The sequence below is a fragment of the Mustelus asterias genome, chromosome 27, assembly GCF_964213995.1.
Source record: "Mustelus asterias chromosome 27, sMusAst1.hap1.1, whole genome shotgun sequence".
NCBI classification, from domain to species: Eukaryota; Metazoa; Chordata; class Chondrichthyes; order Carcharhiniformes; family Triakidae; genus Mustelus; species Mustelus asterias.
In genome coordinates this window covers 1,021,610-1,037,526 of record NC_135827.1, presented here as the reverse complement: position 1 = coordinate 1,037,526, position 15,917 = coordinate 1,021,610, and the positions used below count along the sequence as shown (strand labels likewise).

The 15,917-nt window shown below is 45.6% G+C and overlaps 1 protein-coding gene across 1 annotated transcript in view; it reads left to right on the top strand.

Annotated features, from left to right (window-relative positions):
- The first annotated feature begins 8,356 nt into the window (after positions 1-8,356).
- Positions 8,357-15,917, top strand: part of siae (sialic acid acetylesterase) — a 93,514-nt gene continuing 85,953 nt past the window's right edge. The window contains exons 1-2 of the mRNA XM_078199231.1: positions 8,357-8,464; positions 8,570-8,734. Coding sequence (XP_078055357.1) covers positions 8,392-8,464; positions 8,570-8,734 — 238 coding nt within the window. The 5' untranslated portion in view covers positions 8,357-8,391. The remainder of the gene's footprint in view (positions 8,465-8,569; positions 8,735-15,917) is intronic.

The following is a 15,917-nucleotide window of genomic DNA, read 5'->3' as shown; positions in this document are numbered from 1 at the left end:
GACAGAGGGTGGTGGTGGATGGAAAATTTTCGGACTGGAAACCAGTTACCAGCGGAGTGCCACAGGGATCAGTGCTTGGTCCTCTGCTATTTGTAATTTTTATAAATGACTTGGAGGAGGGGACTGAAGGGTGGATCAGTAAATTTGCTGATGACACCAAGATTGGTGGAGTAGTGGATGAGGTGGAGGGCTGTTGTAGGCTGCAAAAAGAGATATAGGTAGGATGCAGAGCTGGGCTGAAAAATGGCAAATGGAGTTTAACCCTGACAAATGCGAGGTGATTCATTTTGGTAGGACAAATTTAAATGTGGATTACAGGGTCAAAGGTAGGGTTCTGAAGAATGTGGAGGAACAGAGAGATCTTGGGGTTCATATGCATAGATCTCTGAAGGTTGCCACTCAAGTGGATCGAGCCGTGAAGAAGGCCTATAGTGTGTTGGCGTTCATTAACAGGGGGTTTGAGTTTAAGAGCTGTGGGGTTATGCTGCAACTGTACAGGACCTTGGTGAGACCACATTTGGAATATTGTGTGCAGTTCTGGTCGCCTCACTACAAGAAGGATGTGGAGAGACTGGAAAGAGTGCAGAGGAGATTTACCAGGATGCTGCCTGGTTTGGAGGGTAGGTCTTATGAAGAAAGGTTGAGGGAACTTGGGCTTTTCTCTTTGGAGCGGGGGAGGTTGAGAGGAGACTTGATAGAGGTTTATAAGATGATGAGGGGGATAGATAGAATGAACGTTCAAAGACTATTTCCTCGGGTGAATGGAGCGGTAACTAGGGGGCATAACTATAGGGTTCATGGTGGGAGATATAGGAAGGATGTCCGAGGTAGGTTTTTTACTCAGAGAGTGGTTGGGGTGTGGAATGGACTGCCTGCAGGGATAGTGGAGTCAGAAACTTTAGGAACATTTAAGAAGCTATTGGATAGGCACATGGAGTACTTCGGGATGATAGGGAGGAAATAGCTTGATCTGGGTTTCAGACAAAGCTCGGCACAACATCGTGGGCCGAAGGGCCTGTTCTGTGCTGTACTGTTCTATGTTCTATGTTCTATTTTCTTGTGCAGGATCTGTTATAGCAGTTTTTATGCACTCGGAGCCATCCTGACTACCGGCATCCTGCACTGTTGCTTCAACAGTCTAATTGTTTCGAATGGCTAGAATGTTGGTTTTAATCTGAACTAATGCTGTTCTGCTGTTTTCCCCTGGAATTTTACAGAGTGGGAATTGGTTGAGAAGATTGGCAGGTGTGGCCATGTGGAGGGGAAGCTGGGCTTTTCACAGAATATTCAAGCTTAGACGCTACTTTTGAGTTAAGAGGGAGCAGTCTCTCTCTTTTCCACTCTCTTAAATTGGAGACTGGAATTTACCAGGAGACATGTTTCTTTCTTGGAGATTCTGCTGTATGAGAGTGGGTCTTGCTCTGAGAGTTGCTGCTTTGGAAGCTGCCAAGGGAAAGATATCCTTTTCTGTCTCTGGGGTCTGGACACTGAGAATGGCCAGAGGCTGGCTTTGCTTCTCTGAGGGTTTGCTGTTTTGAGGATATATCTTTCTCTGAAACTGCTGCCTGGACTTCTGTCCAGAAATGTTAAATAGCTGAAAATCCAGCATCACACGAGCATACTTGTTTTTGTGCTAATTCTATGGGTTTAACTTGGAACAACAGAGATAGCTAACTGTTAGAGTTTATACTGTGTCATGTTTAAGTCTTGTCATTGGTAAAAGTTATGCTAATTCTCTTTTTGTTATGTTCTAACGTTTTCTTAAATAAACTTTGTTTGCTAAAAGCTTCTCAATGGGTCACTTGAATCACACTTGGAGTGAAACCTTATGCTCACCCATGCCAAATTCAAAAGTAAAACTTAGGGTCTAGGCTAACTTGACAAAACACCTTAGAGTTTCTGGCCTAGTCTTAATGATTGTCCTCCTCACAGTTTACAATGTAGAACTTTAAAAGGACCTAAACAGGTTGCTGGAATGGGTGGGCAAGTGTCAGATGAAATTTAATGTTAGAAAAGGGAAGCGATTCATTTTGTAAGGAAGAATGCCGAGACAATGGCAGGATTTTCCAGCCATCTCTGCCAGTGGGATCTTCTAGTCCCAATGACAGTGACCCCCCCCCCCCCCCCCCCCCATCACGGGTTCCCTGGGAAGGGCAGGGGGGGGGGGGGGAATAGAAAATCCTGGCCAAATTAGTATAAAGTGTACAGTCTAAAGGCCATGCAAGAACGGAAGGATCCTATCAATTGAGTGATAGAGTATAAAGGCAAGGACAATCTGTTAAACTGTATTGAAAGATGTGAAGGCATCAGAGCAGCATTCAAGAATCTGGAAAGATTCACAAGAATAGTTCCAAGGATGAACTTCAATTATAAGGATAGATTGGAGAAGTTGGGACTGCTTTCCATGGAGAGTGGAAGTTTGAGAGTTGATCAGATTGAGGTATTCAGAATCATGAAGGGATTGGACAGAGTAGACAGGGAGAAACTGTTCCCATTGGTGGAAGAATCAAGAACGAGAGGGCACAGATGATAGATAATTGGCAAAAGAACCAATGGCAACAGAAAGAGAAATGTTTTCACACAGCGAGTGGTTAGGATCTGGAATGCCTGAGAGTGTGGTGGAGACAAGGTCAACTGCAGTTTTCAAGAAGGAATTAAATCATTGAAACAGAAATATTTGCAGAGCTCCAGGAAAAAGGCAGGAGAGTGGCACTCTGAAGAAGGTCAGCACAGACACAACGAGACAAACGGCCTCCTGTTCTGTAACAATTCAATGATTTTATGATTCTAATTAGAATTTACAGCACAGAAACAGACCATTTGGTCTTTCAAATCTACACGTGTTTACACTGCAAGAACTTCCACCCACTTCCCTTTATCTAAACCAACAATAACTTACATTCATATAGCACATTTAATGTAACAAAAGCTTCCAAACAACAAACCCTTCCATTCCCTTCCCTTTTTATTTATCTAATCTCACTATGCATGCATTTGTGCTACTTGTCTCAACCACTTCCTGGGGTAGCAACTTCCATGTTGTAACCACTCATTAGTAAGTTTCTCCAAATTCCTCATTGCATTTATTGGCAAAAATCTTACATTTATGACCCTTAAATTTCCATTCACTCTTATGCTATGTGCATTTGTGTACAGGAGTTACCTGGGTCACAGTCCCCAACCTGCCCTTATGTCCTGCTGGTACTTTGATCAACTGTAGTTGTGCCCTATAAGGTGTGGGGGTGTGGATGGGGTTCAAATAGCAGTCAATGAAACTGTAAAGAGTTGAGTAAAAGTATTGAGGCTGCAGGAAACTAGTCTGTATAATTGCTGACAAGAATAGGAGCTGTAATTGCAAGGTAAACCCTGGGAAAAACGATACAACAAAGGGAAGCTTATTTTAAGACGAGGTTTCTGAATGGATGATTATACACTAAGGTCCCGGTAATCAATCATCCTGTCATGTGGAGCAAGCTGGTTTAGGACCAGAGTTGCTAAGGTTTCAGCTTCGTGAACCCCATGATGATATCAGTTCCGGAGGAAGATGCTTATCAGTTTTGAGTTCAGAATCATTCCATTGGGAGGGGAATTTTAGGTTTCAGTTCCAGTTACCATGGATGGAATGCTCCACTCTCATCCATGGCGGGATCTGTTGTGAGCGAGAATGGAAACTGTTGTATTCCAGCCAAAACTCCATTCACTTTCAGCGCCACCGGAAAATCCCAGACATGAACGAGGACAGAAGATTTTGGCCCATATCTTAATCCTCAAAGCAGGAAAGGTTTTAGAGAGTGAGTGGTTAAAAGATTCTGCTCCTTTGTTTCTGTGTGCAGGAGATTTGACTACTTACAGCTATGGCATGGTGGATCATACAAGGAGTACAGGCAATTTGACACAATCTTAACTAACAGTGAGCTGAATACAGCGATTCTTTCAAGAAGCAGTTGAAACTAATAGGGAAGGAGTAGGCCATTTGGTTCTTCAAGCCAGTTCTCCCATTCAATAAGATTATGGTTAGACTGGTATCAGTTCCACTTTCTTGTCTTGATTCTCTTGCTGAACAAAAATCTGTCTAACTCCACCTTGAATAAATTCAAAGACCCAGCCTCCATGACTTTCTAGGGAAGAGAATTCCAAACATCAATAACCCTTTGGAAGAACATCCATATCTTAAAGGGAATTTTCTTATTTTTAAACGATGTCCCCCAGCTTTACGAATCACCCTATCCAGTCCCCTGTGTTTCAAAAAGATCACCTCTCATTCTTCTGAACACTAATAGGTATATGCCCAACTCGTTCAATCTTTCTTCAAAAGATAAGTCCTTTATCTTGGGAACAAGTCTAGTGAACCTTCTCTGAACTGCTTCTAAACCAGTTATATTTTTATTTTTAAAAATATCTTCCTTTTAAATGAGGAGACCAATCCTTCACAAATTATTCCAGATGTGATCTCACCAAGACCCTATACAGCTGCAGTAAAACTTCCTTTTTTTTATATTTCCTTGCAATAATCACCAACATTCCATTTGCCTTCCTAATTAATTGCTGTATCTGTGTACTAACTTTATATGATACCAGGGCGCCCAAGATCGCTCAGTAACACGGAGTCTTGTAGCAGCATCTGTGAAGAGAAACAGCTAACTATTTAGGTTGATGACCTTTCATTAGAACTTCTGAAAATTTATTTTTGGGATGTAGGCATCACTAGGTAGGTCAACATTTATTGCCCATCCCTAATTGCCCTTGAGAACATAATGGTGAGCTGCCTTCTTAAACTGCTGCAGTCCATATGCAGTAGGTACACCACCATGCTGTCAGGGAGGGGGTTCCAAGATTTTGACCCAGTGACAGTGAAGGAACAGCGATATCATCCCAAGACAGGATGGTGAGTGGCTTGGAGGGGAACCTACAGGTGATGGTGTTCCTATGTGCCTGTTGCCCTTGTCCTTCTAGGTGGTAGAGGTTGTGAGTTTGAAAGGTGCTGTCAAAGGAGCCTCGGTGAGTCATTGCAATGCCTCTTGTAGATGGCGCACACTGCTACCACAGCACATCGGTGCTCAGGCCCAACATTAATACAGCAGCAAAATATTACAGGTGTTGGAAACCAGAAATGAAAACAACAACGTGCAGGATGTAGTCAGCAGATCCGGCAGCATTTATGGAAAGAAATTGAGTCAACATTTGAGATCAAGATGATCTTTTATCAGAATGAAGAAAGATAAAAAGGTAATAGGATCTGAGCCAGTAGAAAGTGGGGAGGGGCGTGAAGAGCACAAGGGAAGGGTGGAAGCTGGAGAAATTAAATAACAAGATTTCATGCCGCAAAGAGTAATGGGTGCAGAAAAGAAACAAAAAAATGTGTATAGATGAGGTGTGAATGGTGACATAGCAACCATCTGAATGAAACATGAAGGATAAAGAAAAAAAATGAGACAAGACTGATTCAGCAAAAAAGATTTACAACCAAATTTTCAGGATGGTGAGCATTTGTGCCCATTATTCAGAGTTGGCAAGGAAAGCATTCCCTTCGACTCCAACAGGCCCAATGCCATTTTATGCTCAAATGAGTTCCAATCGGCAACAGGCAGGACTCAGTCCCAGGAACCGCAGTTCTGGTAAGTACCAGACCAACGCCGGCATCTCCACATCAGAAGTACCAGAGGTCCAGGGGAGGAGAGGGTAGGGGATGAAAGCAAGATATTGCAGATGCTGGAATTTGAAACAAAAACAGAAAATGCTGGAAAATTTCAGCAGGTCTGGAAACATCTCTGGTGAGAAACTAGAGTTTTGAGTCTAGATGACCCTTCGTCTGAGCTGACAACAAGGGGAGTGGGGGGGAGCGGGTGGAGGTGGTGGAATAGGACAAAGGGAATCTAAATGAGGATTTAGAAGGCTGAGCAGGTGCTAAAAGTGTCCATTAAGTGATCAGAATGCATGAATGTCAGAACAGAGGCACAGATTGTTAAAGGACTATCTGAGGAATGTGGCAGTTGTTCTGAAAGGAACAAAGGAGGGAAAGGAGGAGAGCTGGAATGGAAAGAGGAAAAATGGAGGTGAGAAAGAAATAAAATGGATGAATAGGATGAAACAAAATGAAATAAAATGAATGGAAAGGGGATGAAGGTGGAGGAAAGAGTCCATGCTCTGAAGTTTTTGAACTCAATGTTCAGTCCAGAAGGCAGTCCGATGTTAATCGGAAGATGAGGTGCTGTTCATCCAGCTTGCGTTGGGGTTCGCTGGAACATTGCAAAAGGCCAAAGACGGACATGTCAACAGGAGAGCAGGGTGGTGTGTTTAAGTAGCAAGTGACTGGAAGGTCTGGGTGCTGCTTGCGGACTGACCAAAGTGTTCAGCAAAGTGTGTTTGGTCTCACTGATGTCGAGTAGACCGCATTCGGAGCAGCGAATATAATAAACCAGATTGAAGGAGGGGCATGTGAAGCGCTGCTTGACCTGAAAGGGGTGTTTAGGACCTGGAATGGTGAGCAAGGAGGAGGTAAAGGGGCAGGTGTTGCACCTTCTATGTATGCATGGGAAGGTGCCGTGGGCAGGGGGTGAGGTGTGATGGAGGAGTGGACCAGGGTGTCCCAGAGGAGCGGTCCCTGCGGAATGCTGACGGGGGAGGGGGGGGGGGGGTGAGGGGAGGATGTGTTGAGTGGTGGCATCGTGCTGGAGTTGGCAGAAATGACAGAGAAAGATCCTTTGAATGCGGAGACTGGTGGGGTGAAAAGTCAGGACAAGGGGGATCCTATCCTGGTTCTGGGAGGGAGGAGGGGGTGAGAGCAGTGGCCTGGGGGATGGGTCAGAATGTCGCTCGACAATCACCAGGCAAGACTGTTCTCTTCCTGTTGGGGAGCACTTCAGCGGTCACGGGCATTCGGCCTCTGATATTCGGGTAAGCGTTCTCCAAGGCGGCCTTCGCGACACACGATAGCGCAGAGTCGCTGAGCAGAAACTGATAGCCAAGTTCCGCACACACGAGGACGGCCTCAACCGGGATATTGGGTTCATGTCACACTATTTGTAACTCCCACAGTTGCGTGGACCTGCAGAGTTTCACTGGCTGTCTTGTCTGGAGACAATACACATCTTTTTAGCCTGTCTTGATGCTCTCTCCACTCCCATTGTTTTGTTTCTTAAAGACTTGATTAGTTGTAAGTATTCGCATTCCAACCATTATTCATGTAAATTGAGTCTGTGTCTTTATAAGCTCTGTTTATGAACAGAATTCCCACTCACCTGAAGAAGGGGCTTAGAGCTTCGAAAGCTTGTGTGGCTTTTGCTACCAAATAAACCTGTTGGACTTTAACCTGGTGTTGTTAAACTTCTTACTGTGGATGGGTCAGACGCAGTTGAGAGCCCTACCAACTTCAGGTGTGCGGAAAACCATGATTGAGGAAGAAATATCAGTAGCGTTGTTTTGGAAAGTGGCAACATCAAAACAGATGTGGTGGAGGGGAGGGAACTGAGAGAATGGGATGGAGTCCTTACAGGATGTGGAGTGTGAAGAGCTGTAGTCAAGGTAGTTGTGGGAGCCAGTGGGCTTGTAATGGATACTAGCGGACAGTTTAACCAGAAATGGAGATAAGAGAAGTCAAGGAAGGGGAGTGTCAGAGATAGACCATGTGAAGGTGATACAGGGGTGGAAACTGGAGAGTAGGGGATGTCCCGGGGTGTCACAAGGGATACAATCTGTCAACTGGCTGGGGTGGGCAGGGGAGGAAGGGCCAGAGGGGAGGAAGGGCCAGAGGGGAGAAGTGATCCATGAGGGGAAGGTGCCCCCACTCTGAAGGAGCCTTCCAATTCAGGTGCTACCCCCACCCCCCCTTTCCCACTCCCCGCCTCAGTCATTGGTCGCCTGCCAGCCAAAAAATTGAGACAGGCCAGGAGAGGGCCCTTTGGAGGCTTTGATTGGGACATGGGCGGGTTTCCCATCTGAGGAACTGTCCTTCCCACTTTAAATTCACGCAGGCATGATCCCGGAGGAACTCCCATCCATCCGACTCCTACACCGCCGCTGCCTGAGAAGCCACCGCCAACGCGGGGGGGATTAGAGCCGGGGAAGGGGCACAATCCCTGCTGAGTTATTTTCGTCTCAGGCAGATCCCGCAATGTGGGCGGGGCCTTGGCGAAGGGGCGGGGCCTGGGTGGGCCGGGCCTTGGCGAAGGGGCGGGGCATGGAGGGCGGGGCCTGGGTGGGCGGGGCCTTGGCGAAGGGGCGGGGCCTGGGTGAGCGGGGCCTTGGCGAAGGGGCGGGGCCTGGGTGGGCGGGGCCTTGGCGAAGGGGCGGGACATGGAGGGCGGGGCCTGGGTGGGCGGGGCCTTGGCGAAGGGGCGGGGCCTGGGTGGGCGGGGCCTTGGCGAAGCGGTGACAGTTGGCCGTTGCAGTGCAATGGCGGCTCCTGTTTTCTGGTGTCTCTCTCTCGGGACTGTGCTGTTGTGGTCGGACCGCGGGTTTTGTGCCGGTAAGAGACAACCTCTCCTTCAGTCTTTGCGAATATAACGGTCCGGTTGGCAGTTGGGGGAAAGTCTCCCGGGTTTTCTCTCACCCAGTCGAATTTCTCTTTCAGATTCTGTTTTCCGCTTTGGATCTTACTATGCCAGTCACATGGTGTTACAGAAAGAACCTGCCCGAGCTGCTGTCTGGGGATATGGTGCAGTTGAATCAATAATCAATGTGACAGTGTGGAGAGAGGACAATATCTTCACTCAGCAAGTGACAGCAGCGAATGAAGGTAGGGAATTCTGTCTGATTGTATAACCCCCATCCAGAATCACACAGCAATGGATGGTATAACCCCCATCCAGAATCACACAGCAATGGATGGTATAACCCCCATCCAGAATCACACAGCAATGGATGGTATAACCCCCATCCAGAATCACACAGCAATGGATGGTATAACCCCCATCCAGAATCACACAGCAATGGATGGTATAACCCCCATCCAGAATCACACAGCAATGGATGGTATAACCCCCATCCAGAATCACACAGCAATGGATGGTATAACCCCCATCCAGAATCACACAGCAATGGATGGTATAACCCCCATCCAGAATCACACAGCAATGGATGGTATAACCCCCATCCAGAATCACACAGCAATGGATGGTATAACCCCCATCCAGAATCACACAGCAATGGATCATAGAAACCCTACAATGTAGAAGGAGGCCATTCGGCCCATCGAGTCTGCACCGACCACAATCCCACCCAGGCCCTACCCCCATATATTTACCCGCTAATCCCTCTAACCTACCCATCTCAAGACACTAAGGGGCAATTTTAGCACGGCCAATCAACCTAACCCGCACATCTTTGGACTGTGGGAGGAAACCGGCGCACCCGGAGGAAACCCACGCAGGCACGAGGAGAATGTGCAAACTCCACACAGACAGTGACCCAAGCCGGGAATCGAACCCAGGTCCCTGGAGCTGTGAAGCAGCAGTGCTAACCACTGTGCAACCGTACCCCCATCCAGAATCACACAGCAATGGATGGTATAACCCCCATCCAGAATCGCACAGCAATGGATGGTATAACCCCCATCCAGAATCACACAGCAATGGATGGTATAACCCCCATCCAGAATCACACAGCAATGGATGGTATAACCCCCATCCAGAATCACACAGCAATGGATGGTATAACCCCCTTCCACACAATGGTGTCTGATTGTATACTCCCCGTCCCGACTCACACATCAATGGATTGTATAATCCTGGCCCAGAATCACACAGCAATGGTGGAAAAGGGTAGTGTGGACTGAGGTGACCTCTACATAAGAGGTCACGTGGCAGGAGCGCAGCAGAGCACAAGTGTTGAAGTAGTTGCTAAACTACTAATAAACTACTCTTTGTTATTAGTCCTTGTCATGTATATTCAGGAACCCAATGCATTTTACATGGTTTAAGGAGTAGGCAGTGTGGTACAAGGACTTTGCCACATCGACCCACTCATTTAAAAAATATTGTGGATAATTGGGAAATGTTTGGGAAGGTGTGGCATATTTACTGTGGTGCAGCATTGTTGACAAGTCTAAAAAAGCCCTTACTCTATTAAACCTTATGAGCTCCGAAGCTGTCGAAAAATTTGAATCGTTTGCTTTCCTGATGGAGGAGGAAAAACAGGATCTTGAAGTAATGCTAAAAATGTTCGAGACTATCTGTCACTTGGTTAAAAAAAAAACCTTGACAGATCAATGAACCAAAGAGCGAATGAACCAGTACAAACTGTCATGGCCACATTGAAATATTGATGAAGAAATGTGTGTTTGGCACTCTCACTGATGAACTAATCAAGGATTGAATCGTTTGCGGAATTCATATTGATTTAGTATGCAAAGCATCTGCTGTGAGAAAAAGACCTAATTTTACAAGTGGTCATTAGTACCTGTATGTCAAATGAAGTGAAGATTGGCAGCCAAAAGATAATAGATTAGCGTGAATAAAGAATTGGTTTAAGGGCAGAACAGAAGGAATAGGAATGAACGGGTTACTTTTTAGGTTGGTAGACTGATATGGGGGGAAGGGGGGGGCAACTGCAACAATTGGGATTTCAGTTATTTAAAATCAATATTAATGACTTAGACCAAGGGGATCAAGTGTAACAAATTCAATTAATCTGACAATACAAAACTAGACAGGAAAGTAAACTGAGGAGGACATAAAGGGCTGAATTGTCCCAGACCTTAAGCAGGAAGGCTGGCAATATGATGGGCAAAGGAGGTAGAAAAATTAGAGAAGCTGGAGTTTTTTTAAATCTTGAGAAATTATTAAATGTTGGTGTTCAGAGGGTTTTGGATGTTCTTGTACAAGAAACATAAGAAGTTAAATTCAAGCAATTAGGAAGGCAAATGGCATGTTGTCCTTTATTGCAAGGGGATTGGAGAACAAGAATAAGGAAGTCTTGCTACAATTGTACAGAGCTTTGGTGAGACCGCACCTGAAGTAGTGGGTGCAGCTTTGGTCTGTTTATTTGAGGAAGGATTTATTTATCGTAGAAGGGATGAAACAGGTTCACTAGATTGATTCCTGAAATGCGGTGGTTGTATTATTTTCAGTTGATTAGAATGTGTCTATCCTCTGGCATTTGGAAAAATGAGAAGCAATCTCATTGAAACATGTAAGATTTTGAGGAAACTTTCAGGATGGAAGCTGAGAGGCTGTTCTGCAGAGTTTTGAATTAGGGGGCAAAGCCTCAGGATAAGGAGACAGCAGTCACTAATTATGAGAAGTGTATTCACTTGGTTGTGCATCTTTGCAATTCTCTAGCCCAGAGGGTTGCAGACGCTCAATAATTAAATATATTCAAGGCTGAGATTGAAAGTGTTTGGGGAATTAAGGAATGTGGGGATTGTGTGGGAAAGTAGAATTGAGATCAAGGATGAGCTATAATCTGATCAAATGGTGGAGCGGCCTCGAGGTGGTGAATGGCTTACTCCTGTTCCTATTTCAGCTGCCTCTGTTAGAGTAAAAGAGGAGGTAGTTGGGAAATAAAATTAAACGCAGAGTTTGGATTTACAAGGCTGGCAATGCTCAAGTAAAAAAGTCAGCCTGTGCAATCATGTTGCCTCCACGGTGGCATAGTGGTTAGCAGTGCTGCCTCACAGCTCCAGGGACCCAGGTTCGATTCCCTGCTTGGGTCACTGTGCAGAGTTTGCACGTTTTCCGTATGTCTGTGTGGGTTTCCTCCAGGTGCTTCAGTTTCCTCCCACAGTCAGAAGTGCTGGTTAGATGCATTGGCCATGCTAATTTTTCCCTCAGTGTACCTGAACAGGTGCCAGTGTGTGGCGATTAGAAGATTTTCACAGTAACTTCACTGCAGTGTTAATGTAAGCCTACTTGTGACTAATAAATAAACTTTAAAACTTCAAAGTTTGCAGACAGCAGTAAGTGAAGGTTTTGGCCGAGGCATTTCCCCTTGTCACGTGGCAAATGAAATTTAATACCAAGAAATATAAAATGGTGCAAGTTAGTAGTAAGAATGAGAAGAGGCCATGTAAACTAAATAGTATAATGTTAAAGGGCATCAGGAATAGAGAGGTACACATCACGAAACATAGAAACCAGGAGCAGGAATAGGCCATTCGGCCTTTTGAGCCTGCTCTGTCATTCAATATGATCGTGACTGATCCTCAATCTCAATGCCATATTCCCACTTTCTCCCCATACTCCTTCTTGCCATGTGATGTCTAGGGCTACCAAGTCTTTGATGTCTAGGACTACCATGTCACACTTGCAAGCATCTTTTAAAGTGAAACTTTGGGTGTCCAGCTGGTCATCTGGCTCCGGCTACCTTGCCATATTGAAAATCCTTGGGTATATGACTACCTTCAATCCTGTGGATGTGCCCGAGTGAGCAAAGTTGCCTTTGCGTGTTGAGTAACTATATACTTGGCAGCTTCACCTCTGAGAGCACTTTCACATTTGCGATTGCACTGCAAACAGTGAAAATAGAAATTTTTGAGCTTTGCTTCGTGATTAATGCAGGTTAAGCATTCTTCACAAGGTACAGCAAGGTGCAAAGAACGCAGGCCTCATAAATCAGCATCTTGCTGTTAATGTTATTCCATGTTTGTTTCATATGATGGTTGAAGGTGGTAGCTGCTTTCCCTATGCATGTATCAAACCCTGCATCAAGAGACAAATTATCTGTTACAATGGACCAGGGGTAACAGAATTTGCTACCGCTCAGTCAGGTGAGGAGATGCAACACCCTGTCCCATAACCAATGTTTTCTTGATGTTTATAGTCAGGGAGAATGCGTTACAGGAATGGGAGAAATAGTCAATGAGCTGAGATTCTGTGTGGGTGAAAAGGCTGTGTAGAGGGGGTTCTCTGATCAGGATGCAGTGTTTTTGTCTTTCAGTCTTGATAGATTGTTGAGTTTTCCGTTGGACTCTGTGCAAGTAGACTCTGTCCATATCTGCGGGGAAGGGGAAAGGTCAAGAGAAAGGATGAAGGGGGGTAGTGGCATAGTGGGACTGTTGGGGGAGAGAATCTCAAAGAAATCACTCAATGCTCAGGGTTGGTCCTTGCATTAAACGGTTTATTTTCGCCGGCGGGGAGATGGCTTCTGTTAAACCCAGTGCCTCTCTCCGATGAACAAAGGAAAAACATCCATTCTCATACATTTTTCAAACATCTACACAGCCTATCACAGCTGGACCTTATCCAATAATATTGGTTACAGATTACATACATTAGTCACATATCCAATGAAAAAAGCATTACGTAAGGTGGGCTTGTGCATGTTCAGCTCGTGATCTCATGGACACGATTCATGGTACCTTATTAATGTTATCTTCTTTTCTCTCATCTTGAGTCCTTGAGCTTACAATCCTGTGGGCCTGGGAGACTGCTCCAGCCTAGCTACCCATTAACGAATTTATTCCCTTAAATAGCAGACATATGATTAAACTTGTTTTTGTGTATCCAAAAACAGATAAGAGAAGCAGCTGTCCCTGCTGTTGTACACAAGCTTATGATTTTCCCAGCTAATTGTGTTCAGGAATGTGGCTAACTCAGCTAGTATCTATTTTGTGTCTTTTAATATTATGTACTTCTGTTTAACATGGTGGAGCTTACATACATGCCTTCTGTGATCGTATAACAAATTCATACATATTTATTATATACTATTTATCCCTATCGATATGAATTGCTGTACAGGTACCTACAAACATAAATTGTTATACAGGCACCTAAACCAATGATATTATTCCCTCTAAACCTATTCTCTAAATCTCCCTTCAACAATCCCCCCTTTCGGTAAGGGGTTGACCCTATCAGCCCCGAAACTGAAGCTTTATAGAATGTATTAAAAGGTTTTGGATCGCCCAGTATTCCCTGTTTCATTGTGCTGTAGTCACATGATTTCAGGAATAATGGTTGGTTATATCAAATTGAATTGGTCTGAATTATCCTGCCTGCCATGTTGAGTTATGTCCCTTAAGGCTTTAGCAGTGGCCCTCATCCTTTAATGTTGCCGGTATTTCTTGCAGGACCGGCAAGCGATAATGCCCCATGCAAGGGCTAGTAGTAGTTGTAGGCCTACTATTATGTGTGAGATGATTCGAATGCAAGGGTGTATATTAACATTCAGTCCCCAATCCCACACTCTCTGCCACCAGCTTTCTTCCTGCAATACTATTTTGGTGTCTTTCATAGAAACCCGACAGTGCAGAAAGAGGCCATTTGGCCCATCGTGTCTGCACCGACCACAATCCCACCCAGACCCTACCCCCATATCCCTCCATATTTACCCGCTAACCCCTCTAACCTACGCATCTCAGGACACAAAGGGGCAATTTTAGCACGGCCAATCAACCTAACCCGCACATCTTTGGACTGTGGGAGGAAACCGGAGCACCCGGAGAAAACCCACGCAGACACGAGGAGAATGTGCAAACTCCACACAGACAGTGACCCAAGCTGGGAATCGAACCCAGGTCCCTGGAGCTGTGAAGCAGCAGTGCTAACTACCGTGCCGCCCATAGGACTTTTTCCAAAGTCTGAATTTTTGTTTGTAGCTGGTGGCATAGCTTAACTGAGTGTCCGACTTTAAATCTTAGCTCTCTGTGTTTCTGCTATGTGTAGGATAGGGGCCAGTTCTGGTTCTTTATAATCCTGTAAGGTATTGTGAAGGGTGTATGTGACATTGATAGCTTCTATGGTTCGGCGCCTAACTTGAATGATCATAGCTAGGCCTATAGTGATGGGCCGAAGGGGTGTGAAACAAAAGTTGGGTTGGGGGATCATGCCATTGTAACAATAGGAAGTCACGGTGGTGGAGGCACAGTATTTGCCCTTGCCCGCATATCCTGTGGGGTCAAAGTGCCCAGAGGCTGGCTCGATCTCCAGCACGCATCCCTCAGTACGGTTGAAGCCACATTCGTCCATGTCTCCCTGTCCCACAGGGTGGCGGCACACAGTAATGTCACCCCTCTGCTTACACCCCATAAGGGAGACTCCAAAGAAGGAATTGTTCCTATGTATGGCTGCTGTCTCGGTCAGGTGATAACGGAGGGAGATAATTCCTCGTACTACCCCGATGTTTTCCAGCTGGAACAAGGGAAAAGGTCTTGAGCCCGGTGTAACTATAGGGATCATCAGAACCATCCCCACCCCAGAGGCCTCGCTCATCCCACAATCAGGGACTACTGGGTATACTCTGGTGAGGCCATTGATGGTGCATTTTTCCAGCTCCCCTGTCCGTCTGGCTGTCTGTGCCAGGTGGGAGCTGTCAATCCAATCGGGTACCTCCCACCCTTTGGATCTGACCAAGATTGTGTCTCATCTGTCCCACCATCCATAGGCCGTATGCATGACAAAGTTGCCCCTGTTGTAATTGTGCAGTATCCTCCCTTTGTCTGTCAGGTGGTTAATCGTGCAAGCATGGGCCTCCAGCACTGTTATTGCATCTAACTGGATATCCATACCCGCCTCCCCCAAAATTGCTTGTGTCTCTCGTGATTCCTCTGATCGTTTTAGGAGATCCCTCATGACCGATTTAAGTTGTACCACCTTCTCATTTAACCCCTGGATATCCAAAGAATTCACGAAGGAGGTTCCTGTGTTTACCCCTGAGAGCACGTCACTAACTGTCCCTCTTTTTCTCCTCTGTCTCCGAACTCTAGAGGTTCCCATGGCACCGGCAACCTGTCCCATAACAATTTTACTGAACAATAGATACATGCTTCTGGATTGTTCTGAACAGTATTCTGGCATTTGAATTGCAGAAATATTGATCAGGACAGGTGCAATCTCATGTTTCACATTATCATACCAAATTTCTCCTTCGTTTAAAAATACAATCCTGTTCTCCTGGTCCCTTAAAAATCAGGGACATGGCAATATTGCTGGAGAGGGAGTCAGAGTGGGCAGTGGATTAGTAGGAGGGGAAAAACAAAC